Source organism: Mirounga angustirostris, unplaced genomic scaffold (genome assembly GCF_029215605.1).
Source record: "Mirounga angustirostris isolate CCGP_5_RB_7025 unplaced genomic scaffold, mMirAng1.0.hap1 SCAF_13, whole genome shotgun sequence".
Classification (NCBI taxonomy): domain Eukaryota; kingdom Metazoa; phylum Chordata; class Mammalia; order Carnivora; family Phocidae; genus Mirounga; species Mirounga angustirostris.
In genome coordinates this window covers 4621458-4644832 of record NW_026991721.1, presented here as the reverse complement: position 1 = coordinate 4644832, position 23375 = coordinate 4621458, and the positions used below count along the sequence as shown (strand labels likewise).

At 42.4% G+C, this 23375-nt stretch overlaps 1 protein-coding gene across 17 annotated transcripts in view; it reads left to right on the top strand.

Moving 5' to 3' along the window:
* The window catches only part of PPP6R3 (protein phosphatase 6 regulatory subunit 3), a 139016-nt gene that overhangs the window by 82075 nt on the left and 33566 nt on the right, over positions 1 to 23375 (top strand). For all 17 annotated transcript variants that reach the window (XR_010406768.1, XR_010406769.1, XR_010406767.1 and 14 more), the window contains 6 exons: positions 10597 to 10726; positions 12825 to 12977; positions 15168 to 15317; positions 16393 to 16457; positions 19201 to 19316; positions 21180 to 21265. Coding sequence is in view for 7 of the 17 variants with exons in the window: in XM_064576068.1 (XP_064432138.1) it covers positions 10597 to 10726; positions 12825 to 12977; positions 15168 to 15317; positions 16393 to 16457; positions 19201 to 19316; positions 21180 to 21265 (700 nt within the window). In the remaining 10 variants the exon portion in view is untranslated. The remainder of the gene's footprint in view (positions 1 to 10596; positions 10727 to 12824; positions 12978 to 15167; positions 15318 to 16392; positions 16458 to 19200; positions 19317 to 21179; positions 21266 to 23375) is intronic.

The window sequence follows — 23375 nt, the reverse complement described above, 5'->3', positions numbered from 1 at the left end:
TAAGGAAAAATTGTGCCAAGTGTTTCAGAATCAGAAATATTGTCTGCTTTTCACATGTATGTGCCCTGGGCCAGCCAGATGATGTTTGTCATATTACTCTGTACAGTTTATGTCCAGTGCCAATTCACTTACTAATTGTCAGAATTTTCCAATTGTTCCCTGGAGCATGAGGATTTGAAGAGGTATGTATATGTGCGCCCTCCAGGAATATGTGGTTTAGGGATTGGAATTCGTATTTTCTCACTCACTGTTAGATCTCTCCAGTAAACCAGAGGGCTTGGAGAGGACAGAGGAGGCTGCTGTCAGCATATGAAAATTTCGGCCATCCAAGTTTCTGGATGTACTTTTCATGATGTCATTCTGGTTTCTGGCAAAGTAGTGAACACAATCATTCCACTTCCCAAATTCCTTTATCTCTATTCCCGGTATGTCTAATATTTGGTCTGTGGTAATGAAAGGCAGTTTGGCAACACCGCTTCAAAGATCTTGTAATTTGGGGATTGTCTGCAATTTTGACTGTGTTTGTATCTTCTACTGCAAATTCTATTTTAAAGAATGTAACCAGGGATGAAGGTAGTAATCAGGTGGTGCAGGCCTGTCATCTTGCTCCTCATGCTTCACAACAGTTGCACCATCTCTTCACATGGTTTGAAAGCATCTGAAATGGTGCTGTGCTGTGAGGCTTCTGTCAAATACCCTGACTTGAGAAAGGAATAAATCTGAGAAAAAAGGTACGTCTTTGCAAATGGAAGAAAGAAAACACATAATTGTACAATCTAGAGCAGAGAAGATACAACAATAAGAGAAACAATAGAAGGAAATTTTTGACCAGAAGGAACTTGTCTTCAGATCAGAAAGTGATCAAATGCTATACTCAAGATTAAATTTAAAAGGGAGGGTGGCACTCAGATTTTAGCCTTTTCCTGATGAGATTTATGAATCCCAAGAAGAAAGGACAAATCCTAGAAATACTTGGATAAGAAAAAACGGGTTAACTACAAAGCAGATCAGATTGCCAGGCATCTCATTTGTGAAGCTAAATAAAGACGGAAAGCGGAGGGCAGGACTGTGCCCCTGGCTCACTGCTGCTGACTGCTGGGACGTGTGAGGGCAGAGCAGGCCTTCCCCGGTCTCTGCGACCTCAGCGACCTCAGCGTTCCATCAGGCTTCTGTTCTCGGCGTGAAGTACCTGAAGATGGACTTGACTAAAACCCAACAGAAAATAAGTTAAAGAACTTAAAGTAGTAATATTCATAAAAGTGATGATAAAGGAAATGGATAGGGTTTGTAAATTATTAATATGAATGTGATGGTTAAATGTTCAGAATGAATAAATGAATAGTTGAATAAGTTACATGTTGGAAACAAATAATACATTTTAGATTATTTTAATAAAACTCAAGAAATAAGGAGAAAAGGGGTAAGTTAGTATATATTAGCTCTTACCTTACACCAAGGAACTGGGGTACTTTCATAGTTTCATTTTTCATCTTGGTGAAATTAAGAGTTTAGATACGTTTTGCATAAATGCAGGACCACAGTAGGCTAGGTAACTCCCAAATCTCCCTAGGGGACAAGGAGGGCAAAGAAACCTGAAAGCTGTAGACGCCAGGGGAATATGCACACATCTGTAAGCTCTTCTTGGGGAAATGGTGGTGGCGGGGCAGGGCAAGAGGCCAGAAAAAGCTTCCCTTGAAGAATGGGCCTCAGGAAACAGAGCAGCAGCCTTTGGGGAAAATGCATGAGTCCCCACCGTAATCCTTCCTCTAGCACCTGCTGAACGAAGTCCTTAGGCCATTAAGGAAATCCTTTAGTCATAAAGACACAGGTGAAGACCATTTGCAGTGGGAAGAACGGACCAGAAAAAATCCTCTAGCCCATGGGAGAGGCAGGGACACGTTCTGGGCCCCAACTGTTAAAGAGATCCCCTACCACTGAAGCAGGGTCAGTGAGAGCTAGGGACCCTTCAGCTGCCTAAGACAGCCTAAAGCAGAACAGTGGCCTTTCTCCCCACTGTTCCATTCCACCAGACCTCCAGTAACAGCAGCCAGCTGATAAGAGGAAAGGCTGGTGTAGGGGGAGACTTTTATCAGGCACAGGAGCAAGCTTACAGGGAAGAACTTTAGCTAAGAGTAAGCTAAAGAGTGACGTGGGGAAAAAGTTGACAAACCAGCCCTAAGTATAAATACAGAGTAACTTGAGACACATTTGAAGTCTAACACGCTGAGGGAAATCAGTCCTAGCAAACCTAGTTCAGCTGCTCACCTTAAGATTGATTTGAACCCCACACTAAAGGTGTAGAGAATAAGAGATGTGTTCATTCCAGAAATAATGTTTACATCGGTTTCTACTACTCTACACAACTTGTCCACCTTTTAGCCCAAAATTGCAAGACAAACAAGGTAAAAAGAATCCCAAAAAAGCTCATGAGCACGAGTAGTCAATAGAACGAAATTTAAAAATGCTGGAACTGTCTGACAGAGAATTTAAAATAACTGATTAAATATGTTAAAGGATTGTGGGGAAAATGGACAATATGTGAACCGGTGGGGAATTTTAGCAGAGAGAGGGAAGATCATATGGAAATGCTAGAACTGAACACCACAGCAGAAATGAAGAATGCTTATGGGCTTATTGGTGAACTTGGGCCGACTCAAGGAAATAATCAGTACAGGACATTAGAAATTACCCACACTGAGCCACGAAGAGTTCAACCAAAAAGACTTGCTTTGTGGGCTACAACAGTCTAGAAGTAATGACATGCCACTGGGAACAAGGATGAGTGCCCAGATCTTGGTTTCTCATACCATTCTCCAGGAAAAGGACCCAGGGCTCCTTGGAGAAATGGCCAGTTTTACGACAGGGGCAAGAGCACCATGTAGTACAAAAATAAGGAAGTATTAAAAGACCTACAAAACCCCACCCCTGTGAGGCAGGGGTTCTGTTAGAGAAACACAGGAGCCAGCTGAAAGAGCTTCCATTGGCCAGAGCTGATTGACACAATCAACAACAGCAGCAGCATAATAATTTGTACAATAAAGTAAAGCTGTGTTGTCTTAGAACCCAAAGTACAAAATATTCGTTAGCTCATACTGATACAAATAAATGGAGAAGAGACATCTCCCCTGCAGAAGAATTTCAGATAGTTTGTGTAGATGCTCCCTCCTCAAGGAGGAAGAACAAACTGGCCACTCTGCGGTGTAGACCGTACACCATGACTTCCTTCCAAAGAGTTCTATATGGAAAGATAACAAAAAGAGCATCTTGACAGTGACTCTGACAGACACTTCCTCAGCCAGATAAAGTGACTAGCCAATGATAAGTTGTGTTGACAGTTTGCACTCTTGTCATGGTGTAGTGAAAATGACATCTTACCTGTGTGGTCTTCCTCTCAGAGACCCTGTGATGAGGAAGACCTAAGACAAATTCCAGTTAAGGGACATTCCGCAAAATGTCTAACCAGTGAAGTCTGAGTAACTGTCACAGCCAAGAGGAGGCCGAGGAGACATCACAACTAATATAATGTGATGTGTTAGGTGGGATTCTGAAATGAAGAAAGGACTTTAGGTAAAAACGAAGGAAATCTGAATAAAGTATGGATTTATGTATCAACATTGGTTTATTAATTAACTAGTGTAAGATATTAATAATGGGAAGCTGGGTGTGGGTTATGTGGGAATGCTCTGTACCACCTTTGCAGTTTTTCTGTCAATAGGAGACGGTTCTACTAGAAATCAACATAGCATCTAGAGAGAAACCCAGTGAGAATACAGAAGACCGGAACAGCAGTGGCAGCCTAGCTGACATGAGTGACACTTGCAGAGCCTTCCCCCAGCCACGTCCTGGTGCACAGTCTTTTCAAGTGTACATGGAACTTTTATCAGGATAGACCAGATTCTCAGCCATCAAACAAACCGTAATGAATTAAAATAATATACACGGTATTTATTCAGACTATAATGGGCTTAAACTAGAAATCAATGAAAAAGATTGCTGGAATATCCCCAGATATTTGGGAATGAAAGCAACACACTTTAAATAACCCCGGGGTCGAAGAGGAAATGACAAGAGAAATGAGAAAATGTTTTCAACTGATAATGGAAATAGGGCATGTCAGGTTTTGTGGAATGTAGTGAAAGCAGTAGAGGGAAAGTTCTAGTATTAAATGTTTATATTAATTAAGAAAGGAAGACAAAGTTTTGTGTCCGCGATCTAAACTCCCACCTTAAGAAACTAGTAAAGGAAGAGCAGATGAACCCAAAGTGAGCAGAAGGAAGGAAATAATGAAGATAAGAGCCGAAATCAAAGAGATTAAGAAGGGAAAAATAATACAGAAAATCAGTGAGACCTAAAAGTTGCTTCTTTGAAAAAATCAATAAAATCAGTAAATCTCTAGCCAGATTAAGAAAATGTAGAAAAGATACACATTACACTTTACAGGAACAAAAGAGGGGCCGTAACTGTATTCTTACAGACATTAAAAGAATAATAATAAGAGAATACTGTAAACAACTCAGTAGACGATTTCAGTGGGTTAGAAGAAACGGATAGCTTCTTTATAGGAGTAGTACTGCCAAAGCTCATTCCAGAAAGTAGTAGCTTGCAGAAACCGTCTTAGACCTCTCGACAAAATTTAATTCCTTTTTAAAAGCTTCAAACAAAGAAAACTCTCGGCCCAGATTGGCTTTGTTGGTGAATTCTGCCAAAGAGCTAAGGACTCTACAAGAATATGGAAGAGAGGACATTTTCCAGCTCTTTTTATGAGACCATGATTACTTTGAAACTAGACCAAAATATTACAGGGAAGAAAACTAGCAAGATTCCACAAGAGCTTAGATGCAGAATTCCTCAAGAAAGTATTAGCAAATTAAATCCAGCAATATATTAAAAAGATAATATATCATGACCAACTATAGTTTATCTTGGGAATACAAGGCTCATTCATCCTTCACAAATCAATCGTGAGAATGATCAAAATTCAGAACATTGACAACACCAAATGCAGGTGAAATTGTAGATCAAGAGGAACTCTTAATTTGTGGCTGGTGGGAACACAAAATGGTATGGTCACTGTAGAAGACAGTTTGACAGTTTTTCACAAAACTATTATCCAGCTCCTTGGTATTCACCGAAAGGAGCTGAAAACTGATATTCACACAAAAACCTGCACATGGATGTTTATGGCAGTTTTATCCACACTTGTCAAAACTTGGAAGCAACCAAGATGTCCTTCAGTAGGTGAGTAGATAAATAAACCATGGTATATCCAAACAAATATTACTCAGTGCTAAAAAGAATGAGCTGTCAAGCCTTCAGAAGACATGAAAGAACCTTAAATGTATATTACTAAGTGAAAGAAGCCAATGCAAAGGCTACAACTATATGATTCCAACTATATGACTTTGAGGAAAAGGCAGAACTGTGGAGACCATGAAAAGATCAGGGGTTGGCAGTGGGGAGATGAATAGGCAGAGCACAGAGGACTTTTTGGGAAGTGAAAATAGTATGATACCATAGTGATGGATACGTGTCATTATACCTTTGTGTAAATCCCTGGAATGCACAACACCAAAAAATGAACCATGATGGTTAACTGTAGACTTTGGGTAATGATTATGTCATGTCATTGTTGGTTCAGTGATTGAAACGGATGTGCCACTCTGGGAGTGAGGAGGGGGAGTTGGTAATGGGGGAGACAATCTCTGTACCTTTCCCTCCACTTTGCTATGAACTTAAAACTGCTCTATAAAAATAAAGTCTCAGTAAAAAATCAGTGTAACTCATATTAACAGATTAAAGAAGAAAAATCATCTGGTCATTTCAGTAAATTCCTTTATGATAAAAACCTCTTAGTAAGTTAGTAATGGACGGGATCTTAGAAACTGATAAGGCCCCCTTTACAAAAAAATTCATAGCTGACAGCATTCTTAATGATCAGAGACTGAAATGATATCCCCTAAAATCAAGAAACATGGCAAGGATCTTTGCCATTGCCAGTCCCAGTCAGCCACGTGCAGGAGGTCCCAGCCAGCGCAGTAAGGCAGGAGAGGAAGATAGAAAACTGAATCTGTTTGCAGAGGTCAGGATTGTCTTTGTAGAAAATCCTAAAGAACATACAAAAAACTCCTAGAACTAACAAGTAAATTTAGCAAAATTGCAAGATATAATAAAGTCAGTATTCAAAAATTAGTTGTATTTCTTTAGCAATGTCCACAATAGCCAAACTGTGGAAAGAGCCAAGATGTCCATCGACAGATGAATGGATAAAGAAGATGTGGCATATATATATACAATGGAATATTATGCAGCCATCAAAAGGAATGAGATCTTGCCATTTGCAACGACGTGGATGGAACTGGAGGGTATTATGTTGAGCGAAATAAGTCAAACAGAGAAAGACATGTATCCTATGATCTCACTGATATGAGGAATTCTTAATCGCAGGAAACAAACTGAGGGTTGCTGGAGTGGGGGGTGGGGTGGGAGGGATGGGGTGACTGGTGATAGACACTGGGGAGGGTATGTGTTCTGGTAAGCGCTGTGAATTGTGCAAGACTGTTGAATCTCAGATCTGTACCTCTGAAACAAATAATGCAATATATGTTAAGAAAAAAAAAAAGAAGGTAGCGGGAGGGGAAGAATGAAGCGGGGGAAATTGGAGGGGTAGACGAACCATGAGAGACGATGGACTCTGAAAAACAAACTGAGGGTTCTAGAGGGGAGGCGGGTGGGGGGATGGGTTAGCCTGGTGGTGGGTATTGAGGAGGGCACATTCTGCATGGAGCACTGGGTGTTATGCACAAACAATGAATCATGGAACACTACATCTAAAACTAATGATGTAATGTATGGGGATTAACATAAGAATAAAAAAAATTAGTTGTATTTCTTTAAAATAGCAACCAACAACTGGAATTTGGAGTTTTTATGAAATACCATTTACTATAGCAGAGAAAAGAAAACACTTGGACATATATCTGTTTACAAAATGTGCAGGATTTAATGCCGAAAACCGCTTAATACTGATGAACTCAAAGACTACCTAAATAAATGGAGAGAGCTACTTTGTTCATGGATTAGAAAATTCAGTATTGTTGGGTTGTCAGTTCTCCCCAGAACGATGTGGAGTGTCCATATAATTCCAATCAAAATCAAAGCAGGAGTTTTTGTAGAAATTAACAAGCTAATTCTAAAACTTATGTGGAAATTCAAAGCAAGTACAGTAGCCAAAACAATTTTGAAAGAGAAAAGCAAAATTGGAGTACTGGCACTCTCTGATCTAAAGCTACAGTAGTCAGGACAGTGTGGGATTAGCAAAAGGATAGACACAGAGATCACTGGAACAAAACAAGAGTCCAGAAGCAGGCCCACATGGTATGTGATCAGTTGGTTTTTGACAGAGATGTGGAGGCAGTTCAGTGGAGAAGGGATAGCCTTTTCAACAAATGGTACTAGAACAAAAAAAAGGGTGAGGGGCCTCAATATGTACCTTGCACATTATGCAAAAATTAACTCAAAATGGATCATAGGACTAAATGTAAATCCCAGAACTATAATGTTCTAGAAGAAGATCCGTGGCCTATGTTAGGCAGAGATTTCTTAGATGCATCACCGAAGCCCAATCCATAAAAGAAAAGTTGACAACTCGGATTCCATAAAATGCTCTTTGAAAGACTCTGTTGTGGGGCTCCTGGGTGGCTCAGTCGGTTGAGCATCCGGCTCTTGATTTCAGCTCTGGTTGTGATCTCAGGGTCCTGGGATTAATGCGTGCCTCCAGCTCTGTGCTCAGTGGGGCGTCTGCTTGAGGGTTTCTCTGCCTCTGCCCCTCCTTCTGCTGGAACTCTCGTTCACTCTCACACACACACACACACTCTCTCTAAAATAAATAAATCTTAAAAAAAAAAGGGGGGGGGACTCTTGTGAAAATAAAAAGGCAAGCCACAGACTGTCAGAGAATATTTACAAATCGTGTCTGAGAAAGGACTTATATCCAGATACTGTATAGCACTCAAAACTTTAGTAACAAGAAGATGCAGTTTTTAAGGTCAAAAGATTTGAGCAGACACTTAATGAATAAAATTATTTGTATAGCAAATAAATACATGACAAATGCCCATCATTTGTCATTACTGAAATTCAAATTAAAACCACATTGAAATGCCGCTACACACCTTTTGAATGACTTGTATTTGTTTCCTGTGACTGCTGTAACAAATTCCCGCAAACTGTGGCTTAAAACAGCAGAAATTATTCTCTGACAGTGAATGCTAGAAGTCCAAGATCAGCTACACTGCGTCCCGGGGCACTAGCGGAGATTCATCCTCAGCTTCTTCCAGCTTCTGGTGGCTGTTGGCAATTTTTGGCTTGTGGCCACCTCTCCATCTTTACAGCACCTCTGCTGTGTGTCTGTCTCTCCTCTCTTTTGAGGACATTCGGGATGTCATTGAGGGGCCATCTGGATAATCCAGGATAATCTCATCTCAAGATCCTTCATTAATTACATCTTAATTAAGGTAACATTCACAGGCTCTGGGATTAGTGTGCAGACCTGTCTTTGGTGGGGGAGCGGGCACCGTTGCCAACTCCACAGCTAAGCCAAACAAAATAAGACCGTACTCAGTGCTAGGGACGGTGGGGAGCACCTGGAAGTCTCACACGTTACTGTTGGGAATGCAGAGTCATACAACCACTTTCCAAAGAGGTGTGGCAGTTCTTACAAAGTTAAATAGACATTCATTGTATTATCCAGCAATCTCTTAGATACTGTCACAAGGAAAATATGTCCCACAAAATTGTAAGTGAATGTTTATGTCACCTTTATTCATAATCACACAACCTGTAAACTACCCAGTGTCCTTAAACTGGTAAATGGATAAAGAGGCTGTGGTACATCTATACAGTGGATTGTTCTTCAGCAGTAAAAAAGAATGGACTCTGATACATAAAACATTCATTGTTTCTTGTGCCTTTCCAAATTTAACATAGTCTAAATTTCACATAGTTTTACTTGGAAATATCAACATGGTTTTTGTTTTGGAGTCGTCAAATTCTTACTCGAATTCTTACATGCACTTGGAAGAGTGAAAGTGGGAGACTAGCCAGGAGATGTTGAGCAATACCAACAATTAAATCGCCTCCTGAGTATTACAGTTGCATCATTGTTATAATAAATGTGGCGGTATGATACCAGTGTAAGTCTTACTAAACACTACGGATATTGACTTCAGTACCTAAGTCAAAGCTAGTGCAGAAAATGATGCTCAGTAAGTATTTATTAAATGAAAAAATAAAGATTATATGAATGCTTAAGGAATTTTAGTATATGGTTTTTTTATGCTTTTTCACATAAGGGGGGAAATGTAGATTTTCTATAAATGTTGCTTAGAAATTGACTTACCATTTGAGAAGAAATACCGTATCTATACCTGTTTTGTGTAAAAAATAAATTCCAGATGAATTAAATTAAAATACTAGAAGAAAAGTGTATAAATACTCTTAGAATTATGGGCTTGTAAAGAACGTTTAAGCTTGGCTCCCTGGACAGAAACTGTAATAAAAGAAAGCTGTATTCGGCCACATCATTTATTTACTAAAACCCCTAAACATTAAAAAACACTAGCCAAAGTAAAAGCCCTTTCCTTTCCCCTGTTCTATTCCGTTGAATTTCTGAATGCTTTTACCTGCAGCTCTGAGTTAGAAGTGGTTTACTCATGTGGAATACTTTCAAAAATAGTCCTAATAATTGCTCTCCAGGTGTGAGCTCCATGCCGGGCGGCATGCTCAGCCCTTTGCGTGAGCACTCCCCTCACAGCGGGCCTGGGAGAGACTGTGTAGACGCTCCCAGTGTCCGTAATAGAACCCACAGCTGGTGAGTGAGGATCCAGGGCTGGGGCTCTGCAGCTGCATCATCAATGACTAGTTTACACTGACGACCAACTGACACGCCACTTGCCGGTCTGTCTTTTCACTTGAACTGCACGCCCACATTCTTAGACCACCCCCTCTTCTCCTGAGGTCGTTTCTCCTCCCACTTTAAGAACCCCTTGGCCTATGTGCTCATTAAAGCCCATTGAGATTGAGCGTCTCATTCCACTCGTCATCACTTTCCCGTCAGGAGTAGATGATAATGAGTATAGATTGAGCTTTATGTGGAAGAGTGATTTACGCTTTTTAAGTAGGAAACAATGTTGGTTACCCACGGAAAACCGTATGGAGCAGATACAGGCCTGTTGATTATCAACATCTCAGATGACATATAGTATGGTATGCCCTATAATTCAGGGATCTGATCTCCTTTTGCTTTCCAAATTTCCTGGTAGAGACCTGCTATTAGAATCATAGGTATAAAGAGCTTATAAGGTTTGGGAGAATGGGAAGAAATCACATGTAATTTCTCTCCTGACAGTTTAGGCCTGTGGATTTCAGGTCATGTTGCTGCTCCCCAGCAAGCTTGTATTAACAACACCCCCTTCCTATCTCTCCAGAAATGTTTATATAATCATATTTATATAGCTATTATATATCTACCTACATGCTGATAGGGAGCACCTTGATTTGTTTTGAAATTATAATAAAATTAACTTGCTTTGTTTCAAGATTTGAAGGCCATATAGAGATCTGCCCGCCAGGCATGAGTCATTCGGCTTGTTCGGTCAACAAGAGTGTTTTAGAAGCTATCCGAGGAAGACTTGGATCTTTCCATGAACTCCTGCTTGAGCCACCCAAGGTAGGGCAGCTACTTTAAGCATGGCCGGGTCATGGCTGGCCAGGTCAATAATTTGGTTCAAACAGTTGTTAGAAAGTATATGAACCTTGTGGGTAATAGAACTGGCTACGAACAGCATGTACAAACCAGCCCTTCCAGTTGTTTTTATTGGTTTTGAGCTAGTTTTTATTTGGCTTTTGTCTCTATGTAGTGTCCACATTGATGAATGGGGTAGAATTAAAATTAAGCAAAATATTTATCTATTTAGGAAACTCAGCTTTTTGTTCTTTCTTTCTATAAATTCTGGGTACTTCTATGCCAATAAAGTAAAGTGTGTTTTCACTTTTGAGGTAAAGCTAATATTTCAGGGACTGATCTTTGAGACTGAGTTGCCTTATTCAGAGTTGGAGGGGTGTATCAGTCTGATGGGCAGGTATCTTATTAAAGGACTAGTCGGCTGAGCGTGATTCAGAGTGCTAGTGTTTCCACTGGGAGAGTCCGCGTGCTCATCCACAGTGACTTCAATCAGGGAGTCCGCCGAGCGCATGACAGACAGGCCCTGCGCGAGAGAGCTGTCCACAGGCCCTAAGTGCTGTTCTGCCACTGCTTCCCAGCACCTAAGGGTGGTGCAGAGATTGAGATCAGGGTAAGGAGCCCTTCCTTGTAGAATCTCTGTGGAAGACTCAGGTCTGCGAGAGTTCCCCTGCCAGCACGACTCCTTACACTTCCCTTACACTCCCCCCTGCCCTGTGTCATCGCAAGCTGTGGCCTGTTGTAGTGCGTTCTCTGCGGCATCCACTGTGAAGGGTATCAGGAATTTAAGATTTTAGTTTCTCCCTTCTGCGTTAGATGCTTTTTATGTATTTTAGCGTTTGTGGAGGGGGAACACAGAATCATTTATGTCCATGACGCAGGGAGTTGAGTTTAGCTTCCACATGGTGTCTTCAGACGGCTGATGCTACCAGTTAGCAGGCAGGGGCCCTGTGTGGGTCATGCTGTCTTGTCTGTGTTCAGCCAGTGCTGGGTGCAGGCTGGAGTGTTTGGCGTCCACTCTCAGGGACAGTGGCTCTGCTGGTGTTTAAGGGTTTTTGGTCAGTGGCATCCTTCTTGGCAGCTGTGAGAAGAAGAATGGGAGAGTAAGGAATGAGAAATAAAGGATTTATTTAGGAGAAGTGGAAGTTGGAGATGGGAGAAGGAGATGGGAGAGAAGAGGCTGTGTGAGGAGGTGCTCCAGCCCGTGTCTTTGTTGGCCTGCCTGTCTTCTTTCTAGGTGGACAAAAGGCAGCATCTAGTGTAGATTCTCACACTGTATTCTTGGTCCTGATTCAAAAGCAGGGCAGTTTCTCATTTGGGCTTCCTCTCTTTTACTGCTAGGAGTCCGTGAGTTCAGTTTGTACGTGGTTTTACTACGTGATGTGGTGTATGAGTAGATTCCTGAAGCTTTTTAACATGTCTGTTCATTGGAGCTGCCTTGCATGGAGTATAAGTGTGAGCCTTCCATTCCATTAAGCCTTGAGAGGAGCAGGTGGGGGAGTCAGGAAAGGGCAGCCTCGCTGCTGGGTTAGAATTCACCACACTTTCTTGTCAAACCTGTGAAATTCTCAAGTGTCCTGTGTCTGTCTTCTGTCACCAAAGTATAGAGACTCCCTTTTATGGGCAGTAACAGGTTTGAAGTTGATCCTGTTTCAGGGCTGTGATCCAGAAGCAATCAGAGTTTGCATTTTTCTCACAGATTGAGGACTGTGTTCCCAAACCACTTGTAACTTTTCTTAGTTTCAGGATTTCTGGTCAGGTTTGGAATATTGCACTTCTTCCCCCCCATGAACTTCTACAGCATTCTGCTTTCTTCCTCCGGCAGTTTGGAATGTTGAAGGAGGGGGATATCTGATCTCCTATGGAATTTCTAGTCCAGGGGAGTTACTTGATTTCCTCCCCTCTTGGATATTTTATCATACCTTGAAGATCTCAAAAGCAGCTTTGGATTTTCCTTCAGATGTGGAACTCAGGCCACATGATTTGCAGGGTTAGTTTACCTAGTGTTACGTATTAGTACACACCCCTCCCCCGCTTTTGTTTGTTTATTGAACTGGACGTAATTGGAAAGCTTTTTCTTCCTCAGAAAAGTGTGATGAAGACTACGTGGGGTGTGCTGGACCCTCCGGTGGGCAATACCCGATTGAATGTCATCAGGTTGATATCCAGCCTCCTTCAGACAAACACCAGCAGTATCAATGAGGACCTCATGGAGCTGAATAGCATTGGGGTCATATTGGTAAGGTTTCCCCCAAAAGGTCATTTAATTTGCCCGTGATGTTTTATGGATATACAACTCAAGTTAAAACCTCACAAATTTACAGTATGGGTCAGTGACTCTTCTTGTTCTGAGCATAAATGGTCTTTTATACAGTTCTCGTCTTGAGTTTATTGTCAATTTCTAATGCTTTTAAGTTTTCAGTATGTTACTGCTGTGTGTAAAGACGTACAGTAGAAAATTTCAGAGATGATTAAGACCTAGACTTCTCCCTCAAGAAGCTCAGTCTGGCACAGATGATTGGGTATAGTCTTCTTCCCCAGGGGATTGTGTTAGCAAGAAATGACTGCTGGTTACAGCATTGTTTTCTTGTCCTAATTAGCAAAGGGACAAGTGTTTATCGTCTGTACTGACATAGATCTGTATAGTATATCTGTATGTGATCTTTTGATTTGAGTCCAGATTCTTCCTTGATACACACTGCTATTAGTCTGCTTGTTAGTGGAGACGGAAACAGCTCAGGAATTATCTGGACCTCCCTGATGCTTAAGTTACCCAGTTCCTAGGTTTGTGCTTAGAATCCACAGGCCCAGCTCTGGTACCCATGCTTGCTTTGTCTGTCCTGCCACCCGATAGCGCAGAAGGTGCGAGCGCTAACACTTAGCCAGTGTCATAAGACATCTGGTCAAAGCATACATTTGGGGGAGTTTGGGCTGTTTGCACACTACACGAAAGGCATGGTAATGTGCACTTTATATACATTTCTTGTGTGATGCTGGGTGTAGATGCCTGTGTGAGAGAGGATCTGTTTTGCAGATTGTACCCAGAGCGGGGACATACTCTTTGTGCCCCAAGGGGGGACGTTATTCTGTGACTAATAAGTGGTAGTCCACTTTGGTGGTAGTTGCTTTATCAACCACACCGTTATGCCACCTGGTGTCATTAGATACTTCTAGTTAGATTTCAGCTTTGGGTTAAATGATGGCAGTATAGGGATAGAGAACAGGAACATGCTGGAGCAAGATGAAACATTACAGAACCACAGTCTCTTTGGTGAACTTAACTGTTGCCCTCTGAGGGCATAGTTTTTGCCCTACCATCTGGTGTATTCAAGGCATAGAACTTTCTTTTTTTTTTTTTTAAAGATTTTATTTATTTATTTGAGAGAGAGAGAATGAGAGAGAGCAAGCTCATGAGAGGGGGGAGGGTCAGAGGGAGAAGCAGACTCCCTGCCGAGCAGGGAGCCCGATGCGGGACTCGATCCTGGGACTCCAGGATCATGACCTGAGCTGAAGGCAGTCGCCTAACCAACTGAGCCACCCAGGCGCCCCAAAGCATAGAACTTTCTACTCCTGTCCATGAAGTCATCGATTACTAGCCTCTAATCTTAGTGATAGTAAATATGCAACTATTAATTCATTCCATTGTTAATCTTTAGAACTGCTTTTGAGTGACAGCAAATTTGACAGAACTCCTAAATGGGTCATTTAATCATTTCTTTTTGATTTTGAGTTTAGATAACCAGACTCAAAGAATGTCCTGAATATATATTTGGTGCATTTTGTGCTTTTAGGAATTGTCTTTCCTTTTTGTGATACTGTCAACTTTTTGAGCAATCTGGAAAAACCGTGTACTTTGAAAGGAGGTCCACATGTCACCGCTTCTCAGACCTGTCTTCTTGCTCCATTCACTGTTCCATGAGTTTCAAATGCCTGAGTGGTTATAACTGAGTGCTTATTCACACTCAGGGTGTGTGTACCTTGAGATTGGAGACTGTCTTTCTAACTCTGTGTCCTCCCATATTGCACCAACACCCATGCCCTGCACAAAAGCCATCAGTAAATGTTTGTTGAGTCAAAATAAAACTCTCAAAAATTCCTTCAAAAAGTATTGGAAGTTAACTAAACTTAATACCTATTATTAGTTGCCGGGAAAACATAGTGTTCCCGTGTTCATTGTTCTTTTCTACTAGGTTCCATGCAAATGCTGGCATGTTGAATGAGCAGATAGCGTGTATTTAGTCTGTGTAGTGGCATTTCAAACCCCCTTTAAAGTAAACTTGAGTTCCTTTTGATTAGTCCTCTTGGACTAAGAACATACCATTTTTATTTTGTTAAATCACTGTTCATGAAATGTATTAGAGTAGTGGCTTTAAACATTGAGGTAACTGCATAAAAGAAAGCATTGTAGCATTGTTTTTCTTTTTTGTAGGACATGTTCTTCAAATATACGTGGAATAACTTTTTACATACACAAGTGGAAATTTGTATTGCACTGATCCTTGCAAGTCCTTTTGAAAATACAGAAAATAACACAATTACTGATCAAGACTCCACTGGTGACAATTTGTTACTGAAACACGTAAGCTTACTGGGGTCTCTCTGCCGTTCCTGGTTATAGCATTTTCCCACTTCAGTGTGAAATGAATTGGAATTTAAGGGCGGGAGTTAAATCTCAAGAGTCCAGGTATTTAACTCTTGTGTTCGTCACACTGTTAGCCGGTGATTCTATAAATCATATCCTGGGCAAATAAGCATTAGATGAACTTTTAAGAAAAAAGTCTTAAGTGGCCTCCTTACTTGCTAAAAACAATCAAGTTAAAGACTTAGAAATCTTTTGGAGATCAAAAGAACCATAAAAATTTAAAGACTGCAGAAAGCGTTTGAACAGTTGTTTGGCGTGCCAGTTCTAATTTGTGGGCTAAACGCGGGACAGATGGGTGGCAGAAGTGGGCTCTGTGCCATGTTGAGTGAACCTCTTCTGTGGGTCTGTTTCCTTTTGTTAAATATGAGGTGGCACGAAGTCAGTCTTCACACTTCTTCTTGCCCGGAGGTTCTGTGGTGTATGAAATTTCCTAGCTCACGCTGGCTTCCTGCCAAACCTGGGAGACGGGAGAGGCCAGCCACCTGGAGTAACAAGTAGGCGGGAAAGACCGCTGACGCCGCGCGCATCCCGCCAGCATCATGCGCGGCGCTGGTTTTCAGTCGGAGCGCAGTAACGGCAGCGCGTGCGGCGAGTCCGCTCACGTTTCAGAAGTACAAGTATTGCTGCGGGTTCTCAGATAGGGTTTTGCCAGGGCCTTATCTTCTTGATTCCTTTTAAATTTCGGTCAGGCTCTGTATTTCTGAGCTCACGACTAAAAAAACCTGGCTTTGCTTTAGGTCAACTACTCCCCGGAAGCGGTGCTTGAAATGTTGCTTCCCAGTAGCTACACTGCTGAAGGCGTAGATCCGGTCTCGAATCCCTGTAGTGTTGTGACGGCCTTGAGTAAATTTATTATCACATTGCATAGGATATAGCCAGTAATTCACAGCTAGATTTAACTTGCTGGGTGATACGTAGCACTGTTCTATTTGAATAGAGTTCTGTTTCACTTTAAAATATTGACACTTTGACATTTATATGCATGTTAACTAGAATATTCCTTTTTATGTAGCTTTTTCAAAAATGTCAGCTAATAGAACGGATACTGGATGCCTGGGAAATGAATGAGAAGAAACAGTAAGTAAATTGTTTTCCTATAGAAATTCAGTGTGATTTTTAATTTGAAGAAAAGATCTGCCTTGCCTTAGAGAACAATGAAAATAATTACGTGGTAGCAGGCCACTTTATAGTTATAAATGTTTCTCTCGGGACTTCTGGATCATTTATCGTAGCAGATCTTTTTCTAACAATTTATTTTTAGAGTGCCTGTGTTTCTACCTCTCTTGAGGGGAATCCAGGGGCTGGCTGCCTTTGAAACTTCCTGGTCCTGTTTGAATAGCTGTTTTTCTGGCAGGAATGTGGAGACTAAAAAAAGTCAAGTCCTCCCTGATGATGCTTTAACTTAACAGGTTCGTCCTGCTTACCCCATGGACTCACTGTAGAGAGAGTCCCTTCGTGTATGGGAGGAGGATGGGGGGTGGTTAGCCTGGTATTTTTTAGAAAATTTCTGTTAGCTGATTGGCAAGATTATTTGAAGTATTGACACGTGTGGGTAGCTTTGCCACACACATTTTTTTCCTCTCCCGTGCCCTGGGGGCTTTTATACCATCCCGTAGATTCTGAGGCAGGTGGCATAGGGTGTGTTTGGGAAACACTCTCAGGGCACGCTTCTTCTGTTTGTTGTTTAAGTCCGGTTTATTGAGGTATAATGCTCATAAGGTGAAAGTTCATCCTTTTTTGGTGTACACGTCTAGGAACTCTGATGAATGCGTGCAGTTCATGCACGCACGAGAGCTGTGGTCAGGCACGAGAGCATTTCCTCGGCCCGAAAAGTTACCTCGTGTGTCTTCATAATTGAACCTGTGCCAGGAATTTTCTTGCTCTGTGTATCTGTTCAGATCTCTCTTGTGGCCCCTGGAAGAGCTGGGAACTAAAGAAAGGTGTCAGCCTTATTCTGTAAGGCTTGGTTTTTTTAAAAGTGCCTGCTAGCACTGATAGGGCTCTGACTTGACTCTGGGAAATATGCATTTAGTTTGAGTGTAGCAGGGGCTCATCTCGGTAGACCTCAGGTACATTCTTCCAAATGGAGCTCCTTTGGGGGGTTCTGTGTGTGGCCAGATCAGCATCTCTGGTTTTGTGTTTGACCCCACGTTAGCCACTTTGTGCCCTCCTGACCTCCCTTGCTCTCTGCCTCCTCCTCAGTAGTGCTGAGGTGTCCTGTGCACTCTGTTTCCCCCCTGCTCCATCCTCCGGAGGCTTTACTACTAATAGTCCGCCGATTGGGGCGGGGCGGGGGGGGGGGTCCTGAAAGACTTTTTCTAATGTTTCCTTGTCCCAGAAGCCTAAAGAATGTTGAGGGCCTTGGGGCAAAATACTGGCAGGTGGGCATTTGTTTTCACTTGTGGGAGCACGATACGGCATCTGACTGAGAAGTTGCCTGCGAGGAACCCAGGGGTCTTGGGATCTTCTTGTGAAACCAAAAGAGGCTCTTAGCAACTCAGTTGAGATCAGCTCTGTGCCTCTGACCCTTAGCTGTCCCCAGACCTTCTAAGATTATTAGCAGATACTCTGTTTCTCAGGCAAGCCTTTAAGCATAGTACAGCTTTTTTAGCGGCTCTTGAAATTTCGAGTCTCCCTTTAAACAAAAATCTGTTCAGTTTGTTCCCTCCTATCTGCAAGCAAAGTCTTTTGTGTCATAGAATTTAAAGTTCTGACGCTTTATAAATAGGCAGAGAAATCACAGCAATGTGAAAAGTTTATCTAAATAGGTGGATTTAGGGGGCATTTGGGTGGCGCAGTTGGTTGAACATCCAACTCTTGGTTTCAGCTCAGGTTGTGATCTCAGGGTCGTGGGATTGAGCCCTCTGTCAGGCTCCACGGTTGGTGCAGAGTCTGCTTGGGACTCTCTCGTCTCCCTCTGTCCCCGCCCCCCCCAAAATAAATAACTAAATCTTAAGAAAAATAAATAAATAAATGGGTGGACTTGGGGCACTTGAGTGGCTCAGTCAGTTAAGTGTCTGACTCTTGGTTTCAGCTCAGGTTGTGATCTCAGGGTTGTGAAATCAGGTCTCCATGCTAGGTATGGAAACTGTTTGAGATTCTCTCTCTCCCCCTCTGTCCCCAATGAGTGAGTGAGTGATAGATAGGTAGGTGGGTGGATTTAGTAAAGATGGGTCCTGCTTAGGAGGTCCTGCTTAAGTGGGGGAAAGGGGCATTGCTGGCCGAAGACCAGCTGACTACCCATCGCCTTGGCCAAATCCTCAAAATCAGCCACTATTTTAACTTGAGAAATGCCACTGGTAGGCGATTATGTCTGTTAATTGAACTGAGATTATGAAGATTTGTTGTCTTTTAGCAAAATTCTCACCTTATGTTCCTGTAGTCTTTTTAAAATCTGAAAAAATAGTTTCATAAAAGGATACAGAGGAAAGTCACAGCAACATTAGGTATCAGTGAATGTTTGGGCTTTTTTTTAAGGTAATATGTAATTGAAGATTAATGATTGGTTTGTATGTGGAATAAACCTTGCTGGGGCGCCTGGGTGGCTCAGTCCTTAGGCGTCTGCCTTCGGCTCGTCCTGATCCCAGGGTCCTGGGGGAAAAAAAACCTTGCTGAGCATGGCCACCATGGGATCCTTGAGCAGACCATTTCTGCCACTCCCACCCCTGCCTGACCTGATGACTCCGGCACCTCCTTTTCTGTCCATTCTCATCTTTAGGGCCTCAGTTTTTAGAATGATCGCTCCAGCCCACTGTATTTATTAAGCTGCTTCATCATTCCATGCGATCAGGAGTCTGAGTCTTTGTCCTCTCCCCGTCAGGGCCGAGGGAGGCAGACGGCACGGCTACATGGGACACCTGACAAGGATAGCTAACTGTATTGTGCACAGCACTGATAAGGGCCCCAACAGTGCATTAGTACAGCAGCTTATCAAAGGTAAGTGCTTTTTGAAAGTTTAATTATATTTTTGTTGGATTGGAGAAGGGATTTAAGGGTAAAGTGGAAATAATCATAGCGTTTTTAATAGCAGTCTTTGGAGTTTCTTTATACTTTGCAAATTATCTGGAGATTGGAATGAAGTTCTTGAGAATGTGTTTAAACAATGTAGTTCTTTGCTGTATGTCTCACGTCTGCAGTCCTTTTAGTGAGTATTGGCAGGCTTGGCTGAGGTACCCGCTTTCACTCTCGAGGAGCCTGCTCAGTGCACTGCTCCGGTGTGCACGGGGTCCCCACGGGCTGACTCTTGAGTCACTTGAGCTATGATCAGATGCTTGCTTTTTATTTTCTTCTGAAAGCCCCTACATAGCCTGTGGATTGAGTTCCTTTAGCTGGGATATTAAAACATTGATCCGCATGTTTGCCCTCTCTCTCTTACTGAGATGAGGGGTGGTGGACCCTAAAGGACGCTTTCCATACCAGCATTTGAATGGAATCAGCCTGAGGTTCCTGGGAAGAAACCACGGATGCCTCTCACACTGGTGCCCAGGCTGTGAGTCTGCCTCTAAGCCGAGAGCCCTAAGAGCTCTGTGGACTCTAGGGTTTGGACCAGTCCTGTGACTTACTCTGAATGTGAAAATCTTTATCCCCTGGGGTACCGAACTCGTCCAGGCTCAACTTGCTAAAACTGGACATCGTTTCCAGGTCTATTCTCTTTGTCTTTAAAGTATGTCTGTGTGTTGGAGAGGCTGTCACCTCTCGAGCACGCACTGAAAGAGCTGCTCCAGGTAAGGGGGCAGTTGGGGCTTGCCCCGCTGTAATTTTGCTTCTTGAGAGAGGTACAAGCCAGACCATCACAGCTGATGTTCTTACCAAGGAGAAATGGTCACGTGCATGATCATGTTCCTTAGATCAGCCTTTGTTGTTCCGAAGTTGCTCACCAGGTGGTGTGGGGAGGACACACACGCATGCGTGTTGAAACCGCAGTTGTGGGAAGACAGCTCTTGTAAGGCCTCCAGGATTATAGCCAGAGTTCCTTTTTCTCAGAAGAAGTATTTGTGTATCCTTTTTTTTTTTTTTTAACTTCTCTAGAGGGGCTCCTGGGTGGCTCAGTCCGTTAAGCATCTGCCTTCGGCTCAGGTCATGATCTCAGAGTCTTGGGATCAAGCCCCAAGTCGGGCTCCCTGTTCTCTGCTTTTCCCTCTGCCCCTTCCCTCCGCTTACGCACACTTGCTCTCTCTTACTCTGTCAAATTAATAAAATCTTTAAAAATAAATAAATAAAATTTCTGTAGTAGGTAGAATTTCACTATTGCATATGTATCTCCATGTTGGTCTCTGGGCACAGACGTTTAGAAAACAGCCAGACTGGGTTCCATGGAGCATTCACTGGCCACATGCCAGTCACAGTATCTGACGAGTGTGCAGACGCTTTCGTTGGCAGCATTTCCCAGATTTGAATGGTCATGGAAAAAGACGGCTTTTCCTCTCACCTTTATTAAAGACCTGCTAATTCCTCAGAAGTTTGTTGGAAACACATTTTCCAGGTTCAGTTTTTACCAAAAGATTTTTAAAAGCTTGTTAAATTCACAGAGCTGCTTAACACCCTTGTCATCAAGCATGGGCCATTTTGGGGGTGGTTCTGGTTCCTGAAATTCCTGGGGCTTAGGCTGCAAGGCTTTATAAACTCTGTTTCTTCAAGAGTCAGGTGCTCAGATGATGGGACGTGTTTGCCTTGGATGGACTGAGTGGGTGGCACTCTCTTGTATATCCTGTTTTTTTTGTTTTGTTTTTTTTTTAATGTGTCTGTGTGGAGGTCACTAGAGTGACAATACAATGCCTTTTTCTCTTTCTCCCTCTGCAGACCTTCCAGATGCAGTCAGGGAGCGGTGGGAGGCGTTCTGCACAAGCTCCTTGGGAGAAACTAACAAGAGGAACACGGTAGATCTAGTAGGTTTTACCAGGTCACATTTCTGTGACCCCAGTGCTCTCAGCCTTTGCCTGCTTATTCAGAGATGCAAGATCTTTCGTTTGTCTCGGTGATTTGGGGCCAAGAATAAGTTTATGTTTCTTTACCAGGAAGAGAGGTCAGTGTTCACCATATTCTTGATAACTTGTCTAGTCAGCTCCTAATTCCTGCCTGGGATGACCAGAGGGTACAGAGAGGCCACTGATCTCTACACTCCCCTGCCCCCCCCCCCCCCCCTTTCCTCAGTGCCCTGTTCCCCAAGCACCTCTACTCTGTTGGGTTTGTTGCCTTATGCCTCAGATAAGCCTGGGTGGTTAGAAACCTCAGGATTCCTGTGGGTGTTTTTTAACGTTACTCAGTTACGTTTACCCTCATTTTAGATTGTTCCCAGGGTGGGGGTGAGGGGTGGGATTTTGTAGGTGACTTTGAAACCCCATCTTTAACAGATTAGTACTTTTAGCCAGGGAATAATGGCATTGATAATATTTTTTAAAATTATATTGGACTTTGGAATGTATTCTTTGTTTTTTTAAGGCATTAAGATTTAAGGTAAGTATTGCTTTTGCTTTTGCTTTTAAAGATAGGGAAAGCATTTCCTTTCGTAAGCACATGCCAGCTGATAATTGAGGTGGTGACCTTAACTCTGCATGGAAGTAGATGTGTCAGGCATTTAATTCTGTGAAATGCAGCAGCTGCAGTCTGAATTTCTAATACACACTAATGCCTTGCTTGTTAGGCAGTCAGGTATTTGGCAGCCTTATCAGTTCAGAGCAGAGTTTAGAAACAGAAAGACTCTGGCGGCTACAGAGCGGTCACTAGGTCTTCCTGTGTCACACCCCCAAAGGGCCGTTGCCTACTACTTGGTAGATTGTCTAACACATTGGGTTATCTTTTTCCAGACTCTTCACAGATTGGTTGGGTAATGGCTTGTTAAGGATGGGTGTAATGATAGAATCAGTAGGAGTTGAAAGAATGATGAAGTTAAGAGATGACTATAAGGAGAGCTGTGTGAGGCCATTTAATTAAAATATGTCTGATGGCCCTCGGTGTCTTAGTGCATCATAGCCCAGCAGAGAAACTGGCATCCACTTTGACAGCCCTGAGTCATTAAGGAAGAGTTAAGTAATTTTTGATGAACATACTATCCACAGTGGATTGCTTTTTTCCCCAATCAAATTGATTAAAAATCTGGATAATCAGGGTTTTATTGTAGGGTGAAATTGTTCTCTTATAGTGTTAAATGGAACCGTTTAATTTAGAAGCCCCATACTGATTCTTTGTTAAGGATGCAGGCAATGTGGTCTCCTTTAAGGGATTTTTGTCTTACTTCTTATTTATAGGAATATTACACTTGATCTTAGCCAGAAGGCCGAGAATTCTGATTTTGTTTGGGAAACTCCTTTAAAACTTGTCCTTCAAAGGATTGACTTCAGAGGTAGACTTCAGAAATGTCCAGTTAAACTTGTTGATATCAGGAGTTTTCAAAAATTTACCTTTGGTAATTCAAATTCATTTCCCTTGTGAGCAGTTCTGTGTAAAGAAAGACCTCATTGCAATTCAGGTAACACTCAGCTAGTTTGCATGATGCTATCAGTAATCTGGTCTGTGACTGTGTAAATGTTATGTATGTCTACATAATGGAACGTGAACATGCGGTGCGCAGTTAACATGCAGCAGACACATCTAACATCTAGACTTTTATACCTATGTGGAAGGGAAAATTATCCTGGGCCCACCTATCACTAGTGGCAGCTTAGTTCTCTTTTGCTAGTAGTAGTCAGACTTCTAGAGCTCTGGTGATACTGCTCATATCCCATGTTGAGTTAGCCCCACTCTGTAATTTTATTGTCCATTGGGACTTTCAGGTTGATGTCTCATGACCTGTTCAGTTCCTTGATCCCACGTGCCCAGTACTTAAATACCATCTCCCTTTAGTTTTAAGGCCTTCCAGGAGGGAATTTTGCTTTGTTTCGTATTTTTAGGGATACACACGTTCCAGGTTTTTGAGGATGCTTAAGCATCCTAAGCCACAACGGAGACGTTCACTGCAGCCTTCAGGCTCTCCCCTTTTGTGCCCAGATTGTTTCAGAT